We start from the raw sequence: 24,978 nt of genomic DNA, 5'->3' as shown, positions 1-24,978 counted from the left end.
AAGTTGTCAGTGTGGTTTTCCGTATAATACAGAACAGACTCTTCAGACTAAACAAGTTTAAGAGCACTTGAGTTTCAATGTCAATAGGATTCATTAGGCATATCGTGTCCATTTTTCAAATATGAAGATCGCAAGCGTTTGAAAATGAAGAAATTCTCTTTTTATCTCTTTTTCTCTGCAGGAGGACCTGTATCTGGTTTTGTACTTTCAGTGGGCCATAATAATACTCCTCTATGGGCTAGCCAAGGGATCTGGCCATGCCTGTTGCTATTCGTAAGAGAAGCTGGGAGGATCATGTAACCCCACGGACAGGATTACAGTACAGCTATGATGACCTAGACTTGGTCTGCTGCCATGTGCGGTACCAGCGTGGTAGGTGTGCCTCGCTGCCTGAGTGTGGTCATCTTCAGCTTTGGACTTTGGGACTTTGGATTGGAGATGGCACAAGAACAATGGAGAGGATAGTGCAGAAGTTTAAGGGTGGAGCTCAAGCTAACTGCGAAAGCACAAAATGCCAATCATTGATGCCTGGAGATACATTCAATGAGATAGCACAGCACAAGAGTGACCAAGATAGCAGGCTACCTTTAGACAACGTGGCAGACCAAGATGAATTGGAATGTTCTGCTTCAGGAAATTTCCAGACTCACAATGGAGATACAGATAATAAAGAACTAAACAAAGATAAAGTATCTGCTTCCCATAGCCTGACACATTCTGTGCTCCATACCCCAGTATTAGCTCAAATTGAGAAAACGGATGATTTATCAGATGTGTTGAAGGACAGTCACTCTGTCAAAGTTGACTGTTCTGAACTAATTTATCCCAAAAGTGGAACTTGCAAAGAAAATACAGAATCCATGATGAAGTTCAGTGTGGGCGGTCAGATGTTAGTGCATGAGCACATGAGTGTCACAAGTGAGATCACAGACATAACTAATAAAACTCCCACCTCTGATTCACAGCAGAAATCTGCTGATCCAACAAATATTGTGGAAGGGCAATGTTGTGAAATGTCTGAACAGACAGTTCTAACATGTGGCAAAGTTGAATGCTCACACACAGGCACAATTGTGACCCTAAACTTGTTGTCTTCACCAACTTCTCAAGAATTTCACATTCCAGAAGCTAGCTCAGATGCTAATAAAGCAAGTCTAGTGTGCAAACGTCACGTAGTATCTCAAAGTCAAGACAAAGAAAATCAGGAAGGTGATGGCATGTTAAAAGGTTGTAATCATGATATGTTAAAAATTGAAAGCCTGAAACCACCTGCTTGTGAAACGTCTCAACTGGAACCATCTGGAAAAACTGACATCATGGAAACATGGCATGATTGCTCATCAAAACTCCAAACCATCCATGAGGGCTCCTTTCCTGAATTTGGAGAAGATGCTTTGGGTCAGATACCAGCAGAGATGCCAGAACATCCAACAAGTACAGACCTAAATACTATCAACTGTGAGAAACCAACATCCTCAGAGGCAAACCAATGTACAAATGCAGCCAAAGACCTTGAGAGTGTCTCAAAAGCCGAAGGTTCGATTGTAAAGCTTCGTACACGGAAGGTAAGACATTTTTCATTCAATTTTTTTGTGTTCTTTTTATTTACACTTAAGCAAAGTAAGTAAGAAAGCAGAGATTTTAAAAAGTGCTGTTGTCATGCAGTATATAAAGAATTCATTTTGTCCATGAGGTAGTGTCATGACTATGAAGGTCATCAGTCGGTCTGTAAGGGAAATTCTGGGGGAATTTCCACATAAATTGACTGCAACAAAGCAATTAAGTATGCAAATAAACTCAAATCTGGGGGAGGGGGGGTGTCTATGTTATGCATCACAAGATTTTAATTAGTTTCATATTAGTTTCACTGTATTTACTTTTTTATGTATTTATTTATTTTGGGGTATTTTTGCAAGTTTTATTGTAGTCAGTGGAAAGTAGACAGGAAGTTATGGGGGAGGAAGGGGGTGAGGGATGTTTGTGCTACAAGCATCATTTATAATGCAAACAATGGGGCTTGTTGTTAAAATGTGTGATATTACTTTTTAAGTTGATTATATTTGCTGTTTTCACTTTAATTTCACCTGGTACATTTCATTAAAAAAAGACAAAATAATCACATAGATATATGTATATTGAAGAAGCATTAACTCAAGTCATATCTATTCACAAGAATTAGAATGGTCTCCATTGACTTACGAATGGCCTACAATACACATAGCAAAGTCCTTTTCTAGTCGGTAAGATTTCTCTAGTGCTCATTAGCATTTTAAAATGCTATATATTACTATGATGGCAAAACAGAATTTTCAGTTACTTATTATTGTCAGTGTTGAAAGAGTTGTGCTTCTAATTTTTATTTATTTATTGAAAACCATATTTTTATATATAAAATAATATATATATATATATATATATATATATATATATATATATATATATATATATATATATATATATATATATATATATATATTTGATTTCCTTGATGAAAATTTATGAGAAATAGCATATATTAGAAGCAGGTATTTCTATAACAATATAAAAGTCTTAACTGTTATTTTTTTATCAAATAAATGAATCCTTGCTGAATAAAAGTATTAGTCTTATGCACAGCGTACGTCATGAGTGGCCAGCATGCATGCTGGCTTTTATTTTTAGCTTGTTTTAAACCAGTTCCAACATGTTTCTTCTACAGACTCTTTCTTCCTGTTCCATGTTTGTGCTTGCTTGTATACACAGTTTTGATTAAAAGCATTTATATAGCGCCATGCTTTTCAAGCACCACATCCTAAATCACTATGCTAGCTCACGGCCACGCCCTTTAGAAAGCAATGACATCACTCCAACTTACATCTTTGGCCATGGGCTTCTGTGGAATGTTTCACAGTCCAAGAATCTGGCGTCAAACGAGACCTAAAAGGGCACGAACAAAAACACGTAACTATGTGTTGTGATTGTGTGTCTGCTGCTGTGTGACGGGCGTTGTATGCGTGATCTGTAGTAGTTGTGCTTGTATGAATACATATTTTTACCTTTATGTGTTTACGTGGGTGATTGACAGCAGCCCGCCTTGCCAACCTCGGTCCCTTAGGTAAAGTCTCTCATAGCTTTCTGTGTTTATTCATCCTTGCCGTATTCCACAAGACCCTGGAGGCGTCGTCCAAAACACAGTCATTATTTATACAGCAGGATCCATTAGACAGGAACCAGCCCAAGCAAAACACGCCATGCTGTGTAATTGTCATTTATTTGTGAGGCTGAAATCCAGGGCTGGTGGCTGGAGTTCTTGTGGGGATTTGTGTTTGTTACAGAGCGTTGGAGTGAATGCGAGCCATTTAAGGGCTTGAACGACTCTTTTCTACTGCTAATGGAGACATGAACTATTAGGAGTTCAAGGACAGAGTGAGCAACAAGAGCCCTTGAGTGTGGGAGTTTCAGTTTGACACATGAGTACAGAAGGAATCTCACTTATTCCAATCATCTTGTCTGTGAACGGAGCAATAAAGATAGCAAGGGATTGTATTAGTAATGTAGACCGAGAGATACTGGATGCTCATTTGGTTATTCTCTCGACAACACAGCAGTGCAGATGATGGAGATAATGAGACCAGTGATAACTGAAGTATTTCCCCTTTCATGCATGATGCTGCACACACGCAGACACTCTGAATGTGCTGGATTGTGTCAGTCGGGGGATTTATCAGGGAGTTGAAGTATGAATCTGGGCTTCATGGTGGATTTGAGATTCTTGGAACCGTTTAAGTGGCACTAACACAGTGACTGTTTCAGAAATCATTTCCCATATTGAGCAACTGTATGAGATCACGTTTTCTCTCCATTTGTTTTTTTTTTAATGCATTTGCGACTGTACGCATGAATTTGCGCACACTGTAGGGGTTTGAAGCTATGGGTATTCAGAGAAGTGATGCATATGTTTTATACCTTTCAGTGTTTTATAAAACACTTTATAATAACTGCACACTATAAATCATTAGTTAAGTATTAGCAAATAGTCAGTTCATCCATGTTCATCATTAATAGGCATCAGTAAGTATTATTATTGCATATTATACAATCTCCTCCAGAAATATTGGGGCAGTGAGGCCAATTCCTTTATTTTTGCTGTAAACGTAAAACATTTGGGTTTGACATCAAACGATGAATATAAGACAAGAGATTCACATGCCAGCTTTTATTTCCAGGTATTTGGATCTGGATCTGACAAACAACTTCCTTTGTTTGAACCCACCATTTTTTTATGTGAGCAAAAGTATTAAAACATGTGACTGACAGGTGTATTTTGTGGCCCAGGTGTGTCCTATCACAATGATTATTCAAACAATAATTAGCACTGAATGTTTATGCTCGGTTTCAGATGTGGGCTATTCAAACAGCATTTGCAGTTAAGAAATGCAACCAACATGAACACCGGAGAGTTGTCTATTGGTAAAAAAACAAGCTAAAGAATTAGGATCTGGTCATGATCCTGAACATACAATCTAATCTGTGAAACACAGTGGAGGTAATGTCATGGCTGCGGCTTGCACGGCCTGTATTCTGCGACAGGCTCATTAATCTTCATCAACGATGTAACACATTCAGAAGTCTACAGAAACATTTTGTCTGCCAATTTAAAGAAAGATGCAAACAAACCTATTGGGAGATCCTTCACCATGCAGCAAGATAATGATCCAAAACACACAAAAACAACAAAGGAGTTCATCAGGGGCACAAATTAGAAGGTTTTAGTCTGGACTGGTCAGTCTCCAGACTTAAACCCTATAGAGCATACCTTTTACCTGCTAAGGAGGAGACTGAAGTGGGCAACCCCCCCAAAACAAACAACAACTGAAAGAGGTTGCGCTGAAAGCCTGCAAAAGCATCACAAAGAAAGAATGCAAAAGTTTGGGGATGTCAGTGGGTCACAGGCATGATGCAGTTATTTAAAGCAAAGGATTTGCAACCAAACCTAAATCTTTTTCACTTTAATATATGTTAATTCTATCTGTTCCAGTACTTTTGCTCATATGAAAAATGGGTGGGTTCAAACTAAAGGTGATATCTGATATTCATCTTTTGATGTAAAACACAAACGTTTTCAGTCTACAGCAAAAATAAAGAAATACTTCTGGAGGGCAGTATGTACATGGGTGTCATATCAATGCCTAGGTAAATTTTTCGATCAATACCACAAGATTTAGTTTTTCCTTGCCATATACATTCATGAGACTGAGATCATTTAATATAAATACATGTTAACACTTAACTTGAAATAAAAAACTCACTTAAAGAGACTTTAATCAGCATAATAAATAAAATGTTTTTGCACTAAATCACCTACCCTGCCTACTCTGATACTGAATATGAATACAGTAAAGTTTGGTATTGACTATACTTATTACTATTGAGTAATTATTTGACTATGAGATAATTAAATAATAGTGAATTCACTCTTAATAAGAAGAATTCACTCTTTATTAGTCTAACTAACTGTAGTCTATTCAAGTGTTACCATGATTTTCTTTTTCTTTTTTCCTTTTTCCTTTCTCATTTTTTTTTATTTGATCCAGTTCACGATAAGAATCAATTCAATACGATTTTGATTAATGATCAAATTATGTATTTTTAATTCAGTTCAATTCATGAATGTACAGATTTAATGTGTGATTTTTTTCTAAAAAAGGCTGAGCATCGCCCCGTCATTCTCGGTTTATGTATTGCTTTTCACTCACCCTTAGAGACAGAAGGATAATTAAATTGTGCAAAGGTACAGTAATTATGATGATACAGATATTAATGATGAAGATCAACCTCATAATTAGCTCCCTGATGAATACTGCTGATTTGGCCTTGAGCTGAGCAAAGTTAGAAGAAATCTCCTATTAAAAAGACTAACTTAGACCTTCATGTTCTTTCCATGCTGTCACATTATTATCATATTTCACATTGGTCTTGCTAGTTAGTGCATAGTCAAACTGATGAAGCCTGTTGAGCAGCGTGGCCTTTTCAGTGGTTTATTGATGCGGAAAGCGCTAGATAAGATGAAAAGGATAGTTCACCCTTTCAGCATTTGCTCTTTATGTAAATCCAACCCTATATATATTTTCCGTGGAGCACAAATTAGGATTTTTGGAAATTTGCATCATGGTTTAAGGGTGGATTTTTATCTTATTTTTAAAACAAGTGTTTTATTTTCACCAAGGCTGTGCTTATTGCTTTTACTGTATATTATTGTATAGAAATACGGTAAAACAATAATATTGTAATTCAAAGTTCAAGATTCAATATTATTATCAAAGTTGAAAACACTAATGATGCTTAATATTAATTTAGCTGTGAAAACCATGAGGCATTTTGTCAGGATTATTTGATAGTTTAAATATTTAATCTTTTGTAACCTTATAAAAGTCCTTACGGTTGCATCCTAGGAAGAGAACTACTGATGTATGTCTTGTTCATTCGCTCTGAGGTAGTGCCAGTGTGTCCTGCAAGGAAAGGAACAATAAAGAACATGTCAAATGAACTCAAAATGTCCTCTAGGAGAGTGAAATGGGCATCTATTCACATAATCACACTCATGCTGATATCTTCTTGGCCCCGACAGGGCTTTTAAGGCAGAATTCTTTCAAGAGTTGACTGTGCTGACTGTGAGAAAATAGAAATAAAAGCTTGTTAAACACCCCCTGTAGTGCACACACCATTTTCAGGGTTAGAATATGAAGTCATATTTATACTATCATGTTCCTTTTCCTAAAGCAAGAGGTTTGTGTGTGTGTGTGTCTGTGTGTGTGTGTGTGTGTGTGTGCGTGTGCGTGTGTGTGTCCATCAGTGTTAGTCTTGTTCTGCATGTACAACAAGCAGCATTGCAGCATGTTCAGTTCCTTTGAGCTGTGTTTTGAACTCTATGAAAGAGGTCAAACTACTGCTAAAGGCCTCTGTGTACGCAGAGCATCGGATGCCCCTTGGCCCCACACTAGTTCCTGTGCCTTTTATGTTTCATTGCTGCAAATCCCAATAAATGATTCAAGTGGGAACTCAAAACCAGGCCAAGAGTTCAAAACTCTCTTCTGTTAAGAAAAGCTTTATATCAGGGCCAAACACCAAACAAGATTAGAAATGTGTGCCTGCAACTTTCAAAACAGATATGTGGCTTAATGCAGGAGGAAATGTCTAAAGGAAGAACTTACAGTCATGTGCTGCTTTTCATATTTGACCTGGACAGATGCTGTTCATCCTCTGCTTTTATTATGTGAAAGGCTTTTGTGTTTATTCTAGTTTATTTTTTATTAAGTTGTTTACATAATATATCTATGTGTGCTGTGTAAATACATACACGTGCATGTAGATGTGTAAAGCTGCAGTCCGCAAAAATGTGGTGCTCTAGAGGTTAATAAACAGAACTGTGTGCATATTGCAGAATAACATTGTATCCGGAGCTACTTCTCTCTGTTTATGTTTATGGCGAATCACGCAAGTACTGAACTATTAACCAGTCTGAACAGTTTGAATATAAGCACTTATTATAGGTGTACCATAGTGATTCAGGACAAGCCAAAAACATGTTTTGAAAAATTGATTCATGGTATATATATATATTTGGGGGATTCAAACTTTGATAAAGAAGCATATCTCAGGTTTATTTTTATTAAGTATACTTCAATTATTTTCAAGTATGTTTTTTTTAAGTATACTTTATGTAGAAAGCATACAAATATTAGCCTGACAGTAGTATAATTAGTATAACAGTAGTATATAAGTGTACTATTTCAGTACTACTTGGGACTAAATTGGCCCACTTTCTAGTATATAAATGTTAACTTAGGCATACTACTAATAGTTTACTAATTAAATACGTTCAAGTAAAGTCTGAGTCTAACTGTTTTATTCCATAACTTTTATGGAATCATCTGTTGTTTCACATTCTTCTTTGCTTGCGTTTTGAAAATTCTGTACAGATGTGCTCCCCCTACAGTATAACAATGAAAACAGGCATTTTTGAAGCATAAGTATAGCTCAAATATATTTAGACTTTTTCTAAGTATAAGTCAAGTATACTTAAATGTAATTTTAAGTATATTTCTGAGAAGTACATAGAAAGTAGACTAAAAAGAGTACTTTCCTATTTTATTTTAAAAAAATACATAAACTCGTTGTTACATATACTAAAATATATCATACATAATGTATGATATATTGAGGTACCATTTTAAAATCATCCAGAATATCATGATATTACCATGGCGTATGTCCAGAGAATCCTGAATGAAATTAATTATTAAATATTTAGACAGATGTAGCTCTGATTTTAACAAAGCGGTTAAACCAAGGAAGGGTAATCACATAATTGTAACAAATTTATTTTTCTCCGGTAGCTGTTGTGGATTATTCAGTGCATCCTTGAACAAACCAGCTCTCTGACTGACCTTATTCAATAATATCCAACACAATAATTAGGAAGGAAATTCTGAAACTGTTCTTTATGCCTTCCCATAATGCACCCAGTCTCTGTCCCACTTAAACATGGACATCTGTTGCAGTCACATGACGCAGTAATGTCATGTTCAAGACTCGGGCCAGATACCAGAATACTTCAGATACTGAAGTAAATGAGTTTACCAAAGGAATGCAGAATCGTATGCCATTTCCTGAAAATCTGTGATGAGGTTGTGTTTGCAAACACCCTGCATTTGGACTTTTCTTCAGTGCGTTAGGCCTCTTGGTTCAGTTATAATCATACTTCTTTTTTCCTAGTAAAAAAAAAAGGAAAATTCTAATGTTTTCAAATATATGACTGTGTATGACTTACTGCATTTTTGACTTGGAGACATTTTTAGGTGGTTGATCATAGGTGAAGTTGTTATACTGTGAGCTATCTTAAGCCAATTACAGTAATCATGTATTTTTGAAAGTACATGAGTCACACTAAATGAGCCATCAGGCACTGAGGTGCAAGACACTGTGTGAAAGTAAACACTGTATGCTGACATTTTGAGCATTTACTATAATTTGCCACACCAAAACAATTACTTGCCAAGTTTGCCCACAACTGATTGTCCATCCATCCGCCTATTTAAAATTTCTTAAGTGAGGATATAATTGACTGAAAGTGACAGTGTCATTTTTTGATAGGACTTTTTGGTCTTTTCGTGCTGGTCTGAATGAAAAAGCAAATTCATTCTCTGCCACTAGGTGCCGCTTTGAAGGGTTAAATTGTGGTTTCCCCAGTAAGGGTGTACACAAAGCAGTACTGCGCTCTCAAACCTGCTTTATCAGGCATTGCAGGCATGATGAAATGGTATTAAGACCAACGCAAAGGAAGGGTGGTAAAAATGAATGGCTTTTGTTTGAGAGTTGTTGAACAAGATAAAAATAAATGCATATTATTAAGACAATGAATGTGTTTTTTGACCTTGCATGCATGTTGCATACATTCCCCTAATGCACAGTGTTGGAATCGTTTAATTACAATAAGAGATAAGGCCTGAAATTGCACTATAGCATCTTTCAGAGGTTTCATCGTGTGTCCAGTTTTATTCCTTCTCTCTCTCTCTCTCTCTGCTCTAAGCCAGTCTTGCTAGAGAAGGATTAAGCAGTATAGTTGGCCGCTGACAGCTTCCATTTTATATTAGTGGCTAACCAGCGATGTGTCACTCTGCAGGACACACTCATTTCAGATGTTGAGGTCTTAAGGAAAGATCTCTGGGGTCACTGAGTACACACGGAGTTGGTCATAAGCACATTCCCCAGAGATCTCTGGGAAAGAGGAAAAGAGAAAAGAGCAGGAAGATTCTGGGAGATCTCACAGTGTGGGAATTCTGTCATCTCAAAACAGGAAGAAGCCTGTAGGAATGCGACCCCTAGAAGACACTAAAAGAGACTGAAACAGGGGTAATTTCGAATATTTTTTCATCCCTGTTAAAGTGCAGTTGACATCTCTTTTTTGGTATAATTCTCCATTTGAGGGTTTGGTTTGGTTTTCATTTTTATCAGAGATGGAATAATGCATCACATGAGAGTGAAAACATTGGGCTCTGTGTGTGTGTGCTGTGTTTATAAGCATTTCGGAATGAGCGTGTGTCATGGAAAAGCTTAGGCGTCCATGCAACTAGCTTTCTCCACACACACACAAAGTTCTGGCTCACCTCGACAAATCCAACAGCAAAGCACTGATGCTGACAGGCTAATTCTGTGCTAAATGGAAAATAAATGGGGAGGCAGTCACAAGACATTAGTAATAATAGAGAGAGAACACACACACAAACTAGTGCATAAATCTTTTGATTTCTTTCTGGGCCTCTGGTGCTCTTAGCTCTGTTTTACAGCAATTGCAGAAAGCTGTATAATGTTTATTTCTGCACGCATATTTTAACAGGTTACTGTTTTCACGATGGCCATAAAAACAGAAGGATTCAGCACTTAGAAGTTACAGCAAAAATCTGTTGATCGATTTAATACTATGAGTGCTGCATTGTTTAAAAGAAGATTACCTTTTTGGCTTTTACACAGTGACACTTTTCTATCTATCTATCTATTGATCCATCTATCTATCTATCTATCTATCTATCAATGACATAAAATACCATATCATTATCATAAAGAGACTCTACTGTAACTGTAAAAATTGAATGAGCAAACCATTTGAGTCTTTAGCTTACTATACTCCCCCAGAAAAAAAAAAGAAAAATATATATATATATATATATATATATATATATATATATATATATATATGAGAGAGATGTTTGCCAAGGCCACATGATTATAAAGAGTAAAGCAAAAGTCTCAAGTAAAGGAAAAAGTAGATTATAGTAAATAAAGAATGAGAGCCAGACAGTAAGATACATAACGGACAATGGCTGTTCAAAGACTGAAAATCCAAAGGTTGAGAATACCAACCAACATGACTCATTTTCTTTTACCCATAACAGTTCTTTAATTTCTAAAATAAAAAACAGTACTTTCAAAATTATACATGAACCGTTTTATTTTACGTATTGCTGGTTGCCACATGTTGAGTTTGAATGACTAGCCAAATTACACTCACTTTATTTCTGTAACGCCCTCTATTCTCTATTATTGGATTTGTTCTAATAAATGAATCATAGAGCCCATGTCTACACCAGCTTTGGTACCTGCATAAGCAAAAAAAAAAAAAAAAAAAAAGAAATGTTCCTTATCTGTTCCTAATCCTGGTTTAACTGTTTCTTCTTATTAAACCATTTTGACGTAATTTTATGATTTTTGGTTCTGTCTTTGTTGGTTTGTTGCACGTAAAATGGCATAAAAATAAGATACCAAAAAACAACAGTATAGTTATTAAGAAAAGTGTCTCTGTGTAACTGACTTAGTTTCACATTTTTTGTTGAATCTTATTAAAGTACAAGCAGATGCACAGTCAAAATGCACAGTCAAAATGTCAATGTTGAATGTCACTATAGTGTGTGTGTGTGTGTGTGTGTTGTGTGTGTGTGTGTGTGTGTGTGTGTGTGTGCTTTTCTGTCCTTGTGGCTATGAAAGGTCTTAAAATGTCTTGAATATTCTTAGAAAAAAACCTTGGAGACAGAGAATGCTTCATAATGACATAAAATGTGAATTCCTTTCTGAAATGTAACAAAGTCTGCTTTCTCCATTAATGGGAGCTATTTGCCTGAATGCATTCTACTTTTGTGGTATTTTTAACAATAAAAAATATAGTAAACGTTATAGATCTGTATGCATACAGTGTGCGTAGCTAGGCTCGGAATACAATAGTGAGGCTTATATCAGAACATCAGAATGCTTTATATATACAAGATTACATTTGTGAATGTGAGATTTGTGTAGAATGTCTGTATAGTGTCTTACTAAAAGCACACCACCTGAGGTCAGTGTAACACCTGATATCACACACAAGCCAGCAAGGAAGCAAGATGAGGAGGAACCTTTCTGTCTCTCATTCACTTCATGCATTACGTGCAGGAATGTGGTGTTAGCATGTTGTACTGTCAGGTGTTGCCCTGACCTCTGTGTTTTCAGTCACTTAAAAAAAAGAAAATACTGTACCATTTGACTGATGTTGATGAAGTTACCTTTTAATGAAATATCTTCTTCTTCTATAAAATACTTCGTAAAAATGCAAGCAAATAAGATATAATATGTCGTCATTAGTCAGAGTAGTGCTATGAATGTGCTGTGGACAGCAAAGTTCAGATAATTTTGTCTTGTACTAAATAAATTATGTTTGAGTTGAGATCTCTCACTTTTGATTGCAAACTCTGCTATCTTGGCAAAACATGAGGACAGTGTGGAACTTGGTCGAGATCTCTTCCAAAACTTTTAGAGCAGACATGTGCAGCACCGGCAGCTGGGGTGGTTTTCTCATGAGCTCACTCAAGCAAAAGTCTCCATTTGCTCTCCATTTAATGTCATTAGTGTCGAAGAGAAACCATTTGATTTTCAAGAGATCACGATCACAGTCCCAATTGTCCTTTTCTGAGTGCATTTAAAAAACGTGTTTTAATTGTTAAATTGTAACTTCAGCATTTCAAACCTTACAGAGCCAAAAAGTGGGAATGTTTGTATGTATAGTATGTATGCTTTTATGTAGTTAGTTAGTTAGACAGTTAGTTAAAGATATATACATTTATTAAATCTACATTTATTAAACCTAAAAATATTTTCCCCTAAATAATGACTTTTATGTCATAAATTTAATTAATTTTAGACTTTGTATAGCAAAATGAACAAACAAATAAATCAAATGTTATTTATTTATATTCATTTATTTTTCTAAAATAAAAAAATAATATAATAATAATAATAATAATAAAAACCTTGATTTAAAAAATATCAATCCATTTTAATGATAATAGAAAGAGGAAAAATAATTAAAATGACAAAGACACACAAAAATAGAATATATAAATGAAGAATAATTCAAAATATTACAAAATATTATTTATTAAATGTTTACCATGACAACTTATTTTTAAACTTTATTTAGTGAGTTTATTTTGATAAAGATTCCAAAAAATCAGCATTTACATTTTGTCATAGTGTAGTTCCTAGATAAGAGATGACAAATAGTGTGCAACTCTTTGACTGTGCTATGTTGATGTGAAGCAGATTCTATTTTGTTAGACTCTGCTGACCAAGAACAGTCCAAAACAAACAGTATTCTCTGTGACAGAGTGGTCTTAATTAGCGCAGGACACACATTTAAAGCTAAACGAGAACCTGATTATAGACGTGATATATAGATGTTTATAGGCACCTTTGTGTTTCTGCAAGACTTGTGCATCTGTCAGAGTGAATGCGTCAGCTTTTCCTATTCTCTAGTCCTGTTGTCAGCTGATTTGTCATGAGGGGCATGATTGTGTGTTCTTCAGATTAATCCACGTAAATAAATCTGTTTACATGCGAAAGCGACATTGTTTTGTATTAAAACAATGCTGTACATGGATTTTAGATGCAATAAGGTTAAAAAACGACACACATACTTTACACTCACATCCTTTGAGATGATGAGCTAAATTTGTCAACACCTGCATCTGTCACACCTAATCAGCAGAACTAGGTTAAATGGCCTTGTGACTGCAATGAATTTGTCCTTATGTATATAAATGCCAGCCACGATCTCTTTACAGCACGCCAGTTTTTGAGTTAAACTTAAAAGACTTATTTGCTTGCCATCAAGTCATTCTAAACCTAAATGGCTTCCAGTGCAGCACAAAAGTACACTGTGAATCAAATATTTTCTAAACAATAAACTATGCTCAATCCTGGCGTGAAGCAAACATGCACATTTGAATGAGATTTTCAGTGAATACAGATTAAATATTTTTATCTTTTTTATTTAAAGCCATGGTTTAATAATACTTTGTTTCCTGTGGTATAAGCTCATTAGATCATACACAGTACTCGTAAGTTGTGCTCGTTTTATGTTGATCTGTGGAGCCAGACAATATAGTTGCGTGAACTTGTGCTCGTGAAAGACGTCTACCGACTAATCCTGATGACGTGTGCTGAATGCTAGAACAAAAACAAACTCTTAAAAACCTTCAAGTTGTCTGGAGGTAAAATGTGTGTTTTGGACAATGGATTGTATGTTTGTTAGCTCATTACTGGCGAAGTGTCTCTCTTTCTCTCGCTGTGTGCTCTGTGACAGACAAGCGTGTATTAAGGGTAAATACCAGTAAAAGCTACGCAAACCATTTACACACTGCACTGCTTTGTGTGGGGCTGTTTGCACAGGCTTGGTTCAGACACGGGGCAAGTGCCAGCATCATTCCTCTCTGCTTGAGTAGCATTACGACTTCTGTCTTCTACTCCCTCTCTCTTTCTGTAGCCCTGTGCTAATACTTTAATAACCAGTCTAAAATAGGGTTTCCATGCCAAAAGTGTCTGTGTGTGTGTGTGAGAGAGAGAGAAATGTAAATATATATTTAGTTATATTTATTTATTTATTTAGCAAGATTTAGTCCCTGGGACCTTGAAGATTCAAAAAACTTTCTTATTGGCAAAAGAAAGTCTTAAAGGTTTGGTAATGACACAAGTAAATGACGACAGAATTTCTATTTTAGGTTAACTATTCCTTTAATAGCATTAGCCGCCAGTAAAAAGATTAGATTAAATGTAATGAAGTGTTGTCTTAGCTTGTATGGAAAAGTCCCGTCTTCATCCGAGTCGCCGCCTGGTCTGGTATGACATATGTTTAAAGAATTGTCATTGGGAGCGATTAATGTCAGCATTGGTTTTAAGATTGCATTTCTTGAATACAATCTGATTATACGAAACTGTTTTCCTCATTTCAGAGCTCACGGGAAGACAGGGAAAAGGAAAGGTCACGTTTGGACTCAATGGTTTTGTTAATAATGAAGTTGGATCAGCTGGATAAAGAGATTGAGAATGCTCTGAGCTCCTCCCTCAATGGCACGCCCAATTTAAAGAGGCGGATCATCTCGGTGAGTGACAACCAATCAAGAGAATTCATGCAAATTACATCTCAAAGTCTTGGGTCATACTTTATTTTAAATTCTTACTTTAACTAACCATTAATTATGATGTATGCCTTCATAAACTCCTAATCTGCAGCTTATTAAAAGTTAGGTAGTTGTTCAGTTCCAGTATTGGGTAAGATTATGAATTTACAATATGGTCATGCAGATAACTGATAATAGGCCTGCTAATAAGTAACTACTTGTACATTTTAATTGAGAGTCTGAGTTAATTCTAGTGAGAACTGGTTCCTAAGTTTTGTAATGACGTAATGAAATAATGGTCAACAACTGCGTCAGACCTTCAGTACCAGCACTAAATCTATGTAGAATTCTTTTGGGTTTTTGAATAATTATTCATTTTCATATTATTTATAATTTAGTGAATATTATGTGAAATAAACATAATGATCATTTTAACAATACTAAAGAATGTGTTGAAAGTGGTACAATGTTGCTCTTTTCCTCAACAGGACGTTGATTTAGAAATGCTGGATTCAGCAGGGAGTCTTTCAGCCTCCTCACAGTCTCTAAACACCCCACTTTATCGCTCTACATCATCGCTGTCATCATCAGGGCCCTCTGGAACCTCTGGGGCTAGACCAAAAAATGAGGTAGGTTAAGTTTCCAGTCACCTGAGCAGGTCAGCTTTCCACTAATGTGAGGAGTGCCTTTACATACCATTCATACATTCTCATGGCTCTGGAATCGGTCAACCTGGTGTCAATCGTCTCTCAAGTGTCGCTTAAGTGTCCAACATTTACATATGCTTTTCTTTATGCTGAATGACAGCGAACAGAAAAATTAGAGTGTGCTGTGGTTCCAGCAGCCACTTGAAAGTGTACTGAAGAAAGATGCTCTCTTTCCCTCTCTCGTCTCGTCTCTCATTTTCTTTCTCTCTGAGTGGCTAAAGCTGCTGGAACATGATAATAACAGCTTTTGCCGTCTGCCAACTTCCACCAGCTAAAACACACTGAGAAACATTCCTTACAATCTTCTACTAGTGTCTGAATGTCTATGGATGCGAGCGAGATTTTGTTTAGAGGTGAGCGTAAGAATCATCCGTTTGATTAGCCATTACATGCTTGTTATTTGTACATGGCAAACAACACTTAAAGTGTCAGTGAGAGGCAGGAAAAGATGAAGAGAATGTTTACATTTCTGTATATGTGAATAAGGTTTAAAATATCTGTTTGGGTGCTGAAACAAATGAATAAAGGCAAGTCTGAGTGACTGTGAGGAAGTATATTAAAGATAACGGTGTTGTTCAAATCAATGTCAAAGTCAATATCCTTCCAGAGGAGCAGTCAATGACATCAATGATCTTTGAGATGCATTTTTGAACAAAAATTATATTGGAGATCAATTTCAAATAATGTGCCTGAAGACATTGGCTTACTAAAGAAATTTTTATTTTATTTTTATTTAAAAAAAAACATAAAAATGTAAAAATCTTTTTTTTTTTTTTTTTTTGCAAATAAACTCTTCATACACACACACACACACACACATATATAAATACTTTTTTCGACATTGATAATAATTGGAAATCTGTCTTGAGCACCAAATCAGCATTCAATATTGCAGTAAACAATATAACAAAAATATTTTAAGTAGAAAAAAAAAAAATCACAATATATTCCTGTTTGCAAATTTAATCTGGACAGATTAATGCCTTATCTCGGTATGATCAATTTTGTTTTATCTTTCAGTCTGTAGTCATTTTGACTGAGGTAATGTTAAAATGAAGCATGTTGCTCATTGAATGGCTGTATTCATTTAATCTTGATTAAGGAGATAAGAGATGAGAAATGGAGCCAGAAAGAAGATCATTAAACACCATAATGAAAAGCACAGGGAATGCAAGTTTACACGTTTGAGCAAGTACCCACAGACATTATAGCGTGGAACACGTGTCGCAAAGTATGCATGAAGCCATTCCTGTTTACAAGAGAAACTACTGTTTACCCTGACACTTATTCAACGTCTGCAACCATGAAGTGTGTGTGTGCACATTTATAAGCTTCTACTCACACCTTTCTGTTTGTTCGTTCCTGCCATTCCTCACTGGATTACATAAGTGTACCTGGTAAACACATGAAAGGTTAGGCCTTGTGATACACACACAAGCTAACTAGCACATACACAGCATTTGCACGCAAGCCTCTTTGCTCTTGCTAAGGTATGTTAAACGCTAACGGAGCGCTGCAAGGCCACGGTTGCCCATCATTGCTAATGTGTGTCAATTAGAGCCACAGTAGCAGTGCCCAAAATTAAGTTTATGTCCATACCAGAAAGCAAAGTGCTTGTACCTTCTGTGCTCATAGTCTCCATGAACAGAAAGTTCAATAAATAGATGCTGAGAAAAAGGACTAGAAGCTGTGTCAGTCATGAAATCATGAGGCCTGTTTGAAAATACATCAGTCACCTTCTAGCTCATAGCCTTTGCATGGTCTGAAATTAACTGTGTCTGTGTGTGTGTGTGTGTGTGTGTGTGTGTGTGTGTGTGAGAGAGAGAGAGAGAGAGAGAGAGAGAGAGAGAGAGAGAGAGAGAGAGAGAGAGAGAAATTTTTAATTAAATTTTTAATGCAATCTTGGTGAGTATAAGACACTTCTTTTAAAAATGACAACAGCAAAAAGATGAAAAGAAATTATACACAGCAAATCAACCTAATTTCACAATATAAAATATACCAGTATTTGTGGGTGTTTTTTAAATCCATTTTCACTGCAAACAGCATTCATTTGTACTTCAAAATTGAATATTCACCCACATTAAATAATTCAGAACTCTTATGTTACCACCTTCCCTAAGTGTTTTATGAATAATTTACCCCCTTTCCTCTTAATGGAGCTGATATAAAGGTTTCTCTCTCTCTCTCTCTCTCTCTCTCTCTCTCTCTCTCTCTCAGTTAAATACTGATAAACAGCCAAACTGTGGAGTAAGCTAATTTTTCATAGTTTCACAGTGGATTCGTTGAGAATGAGTGAGAGAATGGGTGTCAAAAAAGATTGTTTTTTAGAGAAGGATGTTGAAAATGTAACCTCTTTTTGACCTTAAGCAGGAAATCGCTGTTTTCCAAAGTGTTCAAGGTCAGGCAAGCTGTATATGAGGCATTCCTACAGCTCAAAACAAGGGCTTGATCCTACTCTGCATGTCAGAAAACAGAGGGGAAAAAATCAGACATGGCTCAGGAATGGTATGATATCATTGATTTTACACATCACAATGAACAACTCTGAGGTTCTGGTTATGTAAGAAGATTGAAAAGAAAGAGATAGCTGTGTTTAGAGGACACTGGCAGCCATGGAGAACATCTAAGCCGCCTTATGAATATGCTTTGCCACCCTTCAGATTAATTTCAATGGAACCATGAGTACTTACAGCAGTCATTGGTTAATTCATTCAATTTCAATTCAGCAGTCTGAATATAAGGGAAAACATTTAGTACACATTTGGTTGTGTTGACTGCATTACAGTCTTTGTTTCTCTCCTCACATGATCCAGAACCCTGAATGTTTCAGTCTACTTTCATCCCATAACTCAAGCTTGTCAGGAGCATAAGATGTTTTGTGTATTTGGCTAGCATTGTGATGTTGACAGTTCATTGGCCCGGCATGGACAGAACTCAATATATTTGTCTAAAGCCCCTGAGGTCTCAGCATAAGAAGTCTATCTGTCTTAAGGGGTTTTCATCTGTCGGAACTGGCGTCATATTTGTATATTAAACAGAGAATGGCAGCCAAAGTGAAGTACAGTCGTTTGTTGTCTATAAATTTAAAGGTGCAGAATGGCAGGAGAAGAAAAGATGTGCGTGGCAGTTTCCCCAGTATGTGAAAGCATCGATAACTATAAATCATGATGTAAATATGTAAACACGCACAGACAAAGGAGAGCTGGAAACAGGTGTTATGTGCAGCACGCACCCACAAGCTTATATGTTAAATATAATGAATGTATTTTCAAGAAAATGTGACCATGAATATCACGTAATGCTGTGCTTTGATGCATTCATGTATGGAAGTTTCTATATATATAACAGATGTTGTTATATTTCATAACATGACATAATATTTAATAGATTGACTTTATTATTTACATGTTGCAAATTTATTTTTGTAATTTTGACTTTATATATATATATATATATATATATATATATATATATATATATATATATATATATATAAATATATATTTGTCATTTTGTTATTTTAACTTTAGTATCTTGCACAGTTTGTGAGGTTGGTCTCTTCTGGAACATACATATAGAGTATACATATATAGTGATTTTTAGCATTCAGACATCGTTGGTCTTGCTTTTGTGTCTCTTTCTCGGACCACTGTGCCCAGCAGGGTAATTACCGCCCTCCTTGTGTGCCTCTGCATGGCACTCTATAGGTTAGCCTCATTTCTTGTTTTCCCAAAGTGCTGTCTGCTTAATTCAGCTTCTTCCATTGTTATTGGAGCCTGGATTATACTGGATTACAGGGATTAGCATTCTGACTCTCTTTCTCTAATCCATGGAGTCAATTAGGGCTGGAAAAACGGGGAAATACCAGCTATTGTGAGGTTACTGACAATTGGAGGGAATGTTCTAAGGCTGATGATACATGGGGACAATTAAACAGCGCTGTTTGGGCACTTTCCCATTAAGAATGGCTAACAAATTTCAATCTGGATACTTAAGATCGGTTGTGGGCCCTGTGTCTCACCTTGTTGCCCTTTGACAGCAACATTGCTCAAAACATTCCTGATCTTGTATTCAACCCACAACCTTTCTAGCCTGCAGAGAATGAGAATGAACTTTTAAGTCTCAAGAAAGGTGCACATTATTGATCCAGCTCATTAAACATTTTGATTGATACCTTTTTTCACATTAGACTCTTTAAAATAAAGGTACTTTTTTTGGCATAAGTGGTTCCCCAAAGAACCATAAACATCTCTGGAAACTTTCCACTGTGCGAAAAGTTCTTTATAGTGGAAGTTTTTCACACTGAGGAAAAATAATCGTTCCATGAAAGGTTCTTTTAAAAAGGTTCTTCTTTTGGCACTGTTGCATTTTAAAACTGTTCCAATCCCACAAATAATAATGTTTTGAAAATCCCCACTGAGTTACCATGGCAAGACAAAACTACTTAAAATACTAGTAGCTTGGGATCAGTCATTGTCCTTGTTATGTCCTTTATAAGTAGAATTAGTACGCAGTGTAATTGTTTATCCTGTCTACTGTTGTACTTTTACTTCCTTTAAGTCCCTAGCCATCATATTGTTCGGACCATACCATATGCGGGAAAGATAGATACATGTTTTTCTGTTTGTTCTCACAAAATGGTAAATATAGAAACACCAGAATATTCTTTAAAGGACTCTTGTTGTATTAGAGTTCTGTAAGTTCAAATTCTCAATAAAATGATAGATAATTTCTGTATGCAGCTGGTTGTTTTTTAGCTTGGATTGGAGCTAAGTTTTGAGTGATCATTGAGTCAGGAATACAGTTTACACCATGTAACATGCCCTGAGGGACAATTTACATCACTTCCTGCCAAAATGGTTCACATATAACATATGGAAGTCATTATGGGGTAAAGAAGGGGGTGTTCTCAATAAGAAAGAGAGAGGTCGTTTTTTCCCACGTTTCTCAGTGCACGTGCTGGAATGTCTTCATTAGTTATGGAAAAAGTTTGAGGTTCGGGGGGTATAGATAGCATCTGTGTGTCCACACACTCTGCAGACAGCATGAATATATGTACAGAAAAACTAAATAAACTAAATAAGGTCCCCTTTGAGACCCGAGGCAAAAATAACTTTGTATGTACGTGAAGTCTGTATGTGCGTGCACAGAGTATGTATATAGGTATTATTATCATTACATTTATGTGTGAGTGTGTGTGTGTGTCGTCGAAACACTCACACACCTTACCCACTTAGACTTTGGGTGGGCCAGTCTGACCCCTACCAGCTGCACATTCTTAACCAGACTAGGGGGCTGGTAAACTCTACAATTCAACCTGCTCAACTTACACACATACACACACACACACACTTGTGCACAACCTTTTTCAAAACTTCAATAGTTTTATAAGCAGAATTCGTTAAGGCAGAGCAGCAATGCAGAATGAGACTTCTCACTGATGTGATATTAGGATGTTGTGGGTTGTTGCTAGGGCATTGTTGGGATGTCAAAAGTCAAAGGAGCCCAAGTCAGATGCTATGATATTACTTTTAAATTTAATTGCTGCCATTTGTAGTCTGGTTGCTTAGAAAACCAAATGCTCACTTCTCTTAAAGCCACACAATGTCTGTAGCACAACCAGTATGTGGTGACTTACTTGCCAAAATTGAAAACTTAGGGATATGGGGTTTTTTAAAAAAAAGCTAACCCCAAGTATGAGAGAAGTTGTAACAAACTGCACACAAATTGCAATTCAAAAAACAACAATGAATATTCCAGACCAGAATTTTACCACACACCACAGTACAAACTGTTGTTTGGGGACATTTTATCTGTTTAACAGACAATTTTTACTATATTTCACTATATAGCAATATAAATTAAAGTTTTATTTTATTAAATTGTTTTAATTTAGTGTGCTTTAAAGAAGTACTTATTTTGATGTGCTGAACATACAAAAGTTTTTGAAAACTGTTTTAATTTACGAAAAATATGTATGACTTTAGACATTTACAGTATAACTGGATATAAAATTAATGTTTACTTTCAGTGTATATCCATGTAATTCTGCCCTGCCAACTGGTTAAATGTGTTTAACTGCTTGGTGTTTATCCCATCTCTCTCTCACACACACACACACAGAGTAAATGAATACTTGAGTGGTCTACCCCGTTGTTGTTTTTTTTTTCTGTTGGACACCTGATACAACCTCTGATCCCTAATGCCGTGACAACCTGTGCCCAGGGACCTTACGGCCTAAAAAATGTGACCCAGTCCTGCCCCATAACGACTGGGGACACACGCTTGCACACACAATTGCATAGTTAAACACACATACCAAAAAAAAACTCTCACTCTCATGACTGAAATGTAACATATGACATGTACTTGGGTGGTCCAGTGCTGCCAGGCAAGGGTGATGGAATCTGTAAAAATTACTACATTGTAAACAATTTCTTTCACAATTTCTTTCTTTCTTCCATTTCTTTAATACTATGAAATGTTGTCCTTTGGTTCAAATTTTGTGCATGGTGTGATGATGGGGTGTTGTGGATGGTTGTTGTGGTGTTTCTGTATAGTTATTAAAGTATTCCGAATGTCTGTGTGTATGTGTGTGTGTGTCTGTGTGTGTCTGTGTGTGTGTGTTTACAGTATGCAATTGTTAAGACATTGCTCAATGGTTGGCTGCTAATTGCTTACTGCCTGCGTATTTTATAAATGGCTTGAATTTCTTCTTCATGTTTTGGAATTCTGTAAATTTTCATCTTGCAGACATTATTTCAGAAAATTTGTTGGATCACTTATGAAAGTAAGAGTACACCTGCTATGTGGCTATTTGCTGGTTGTTTACTTCTAGCTGGCTGCTTTCTTCAGAAATGGTGTTTATACTAACTCAACTTTTCTGCCACCTCATTCCCTGCTTCCTCTCCATCTTTTATTCTTTTGTTCTGAGCTCATTTTAACCCTCTTCCCACTCGTATGAGGGTGGTGTGTTTGGGATAGCACATGGTAACAGTGCTCAGGCTCAAATATAGTTATTCCGAGCATGCCAGAAGCTCTCCGAAAGTATTAATAGTATTTCACTGTCGGTGGCCTTGAGTTGTTTCAGTGAATTTGGGAAAACAACAGGCCTACACATAAAGGAATGTTGAATGTGTTACTGTAGTGGTCACAGTCACGCTATGATAATATGGCTAACGTTCTACTGCATCGTGTTTCATAGACTTTGCAGACTCCTAATTTCACATCATGGTTGCGAAACCTGAGTCAGTGGGTTGTGGAGTTTTAATGCACGTTGAGGTATATTTTGCGCAATACTTTACAGTCTTGTTGGTGTTGGCATTCATGTGTATGTATGAGTGTTTGTGGGTGATTTACTGTTGATAGCTTGCAGGGTGCCAGCATGGATCTCGCTAAGGTCATTATTTAGCTGTGTGTCTGAGAACCGTCATTGTTGTTGGGGAGTCTAGATTATGTATGCTTACCTGGGTGGGTGTGTGTTCAGATGAACTATATGCAGGTATGTGTAAGTAACCCTATGTGTGTATTGGTGTCTGTGTTCTCTAGACAATGTTTTATCCAGACATTAGTGGCAGCACTATCAACAATGAGAGGAATGCCATGGGTGGATTTGTCTTTAGCTATGGACAAACTGTACTGTTAGTTAGAAAATCTGAGAGGAAAAGTTTTCAATCAGAGCCGATCCTCCCTATAGGTAAAATATGCAAGTTGCATAAGGCCTCCAAAACTCCAGGGGGTGCCCTTGCTCTCAAAGATGATTAACATTTTTGTTGTTGTTGTTGTTTTAATTGGGGCAGTGTTTTTAAAAACATCAATGATAATTTCCTTTATTTTGGTGCTTCACCTTTTCACACATTTTCTGGTCATTCAGGTCAGTAATCCTTTTACAATGTTCCCATATCTCTGTACATTACTGCACATGCTATGCCTTGAGTATGATGGGGACATTTTCGATACTAACACAAAAACGAAGAGTTTTTAAAATGTCTGAGGTACACTGTGTCCAATAAGATCACAATCATGTAGTTATCTTGCTAAACACACATGCACACTCCTCAGATAAGCCACTTGTACCCCTTACATACGTGAAGATAATTCCCAGCGTGCATCTGGCTTCATGTGAGGAGGATGGGTGGATACAGGGATGAGGGTACGTTAACAAAAGCGGAGGAATGTGGAAACAAAGAATGGGGTAGATAAAATAAGAGAATGTGATAACAGAGGGCAATAAAGGAATTGGGGAGAGAGACAGAACATGAAAAAACATGGAAGATAAGATAGATAAAGTAGAAGAATAATGCTCTGATGTTTTGTAGGGAAAGCCACATTCTTCATATAACAGGATGCATCACTCTTTCGAGGCCGATGATGGAGGTGTTTCTGTCAGTATGATCTGTTCCAGGGATTTTGGGATTACACAAGGTCAAAGATCAGCGGACAGAGCAGGAGTTCTGTGGATGAAGGTCACCCAGAGACAGAGACCCCGGCATTCCTTCGGAATCACAGAAATTCCTGTTCGGCCTGACTAAAAAAAGTCAACACATGAGAATAATGAACAATAATGAACAACTGACAAAGGAACAGATATTAATAGCCATTGCTCTGTTTCAGGAAAGAGAGTCACTTAGAGGCCCTGTTAAATCAAATTCGTGATTCGTGAAATCAATGCTTTTTAGCTTTGAAATCAACTATATTCTAGCAAATATTATACGTTATACAAAAATATTATTTTACTTTGTATTTTCAGTTTTGATTTTAATTTTAGTTGTTTTGTATTTTTTTATATTAAACCAATTTCAGTTAATTTTCATAATCTTTTTTTTTGTTTAAGTTTTTCATTTAATATATTTAACTTCAACTTCAAACAATATTAATAGTTTTAGTAATAATTGTTTAGTAAAAATAGTTACGTCTAAAATATTTACAGAATATATAATTGTTTTTAAAAGTGTTCATCAAATCAAATGCGCTCAACAATGAAAATGTCCCGCCCCATAATACTGCCTACAACTGACAGTAGCAAATCATGCTTCATTGTTGTGGTATAACTAAAGCCTATTGGAAAAGCACTTCGATATGTCCCCCCCAATACTTCCTGTTTTTACGCAGGAAGTCTTTACAAAGGTCTTTAACCAAATCCACAATTGTGCTTAATTTGGAAACCATAAAAATACCTTTGCCAAGCAAAGACATTAATCATTTTTCCAGGCACAATTCTGTGGCTAAAATAATCACTCACAAATTTTGTGTGTGTGTGTGTTTGGGGGTATTTTTCATTTTGAATGTTTCCATTGAGACGTGCC

The 24,978-nt window shown here is 36.3% G+C and overlaps 1 protein-coding gene across 2 annotated transcripts in view; it reads left to right on the top strand.

The window, feature by feature from the left end:
* Positions 1–24,978, top strand: part of dlc1 (DLC1 Rho GTPase activating protein) — an 89,488-nt gene that overhangs the window by 1,367 nt on the left and 63,143 nt on the right. For both annotated transcript variants that reach the window (XM_043235917.1, XM_043235923.1), the window contains exons 2-4: positions 182–1,565; positions 14,796–14,945; positions 15,452–15,592. In XM_043235917.1, the coding sequence (XP_043091852.1) occupies positions 258–1,565; positions 14,796–14,945; positions 15,452–15,592 (1,599 nt within the window). In that variant the 5' untranslated portion in view covers positions 182–257. The remainder of the gene's footprint in view (positions 1–181; positions 1,566–14,795; positions 14,946–15,451; positions 15,593–24,978) is intronic.

The sequence above is a fragment of the Puntigrus tetrazona genome, chromosome 1 (genome assembly GCF_018831695.1).
Source record: "Puntigrus tetrazona isolate hp1 chromosome 1, ASM1883169v1, whole genome shotgun sequence".
Lineage (NCBI taxonomy): Eukaryota > Metazoa > Chordata > Actinopteri > Cypriniformes > Cyprinidae > Puntigrus > Puntigrus tetrazona.
The sequence above is the reverse complement of the archived record's forward strand: the minus strand, read 5'-3'. Positions and strand labels throughout refer to the sequence as shown.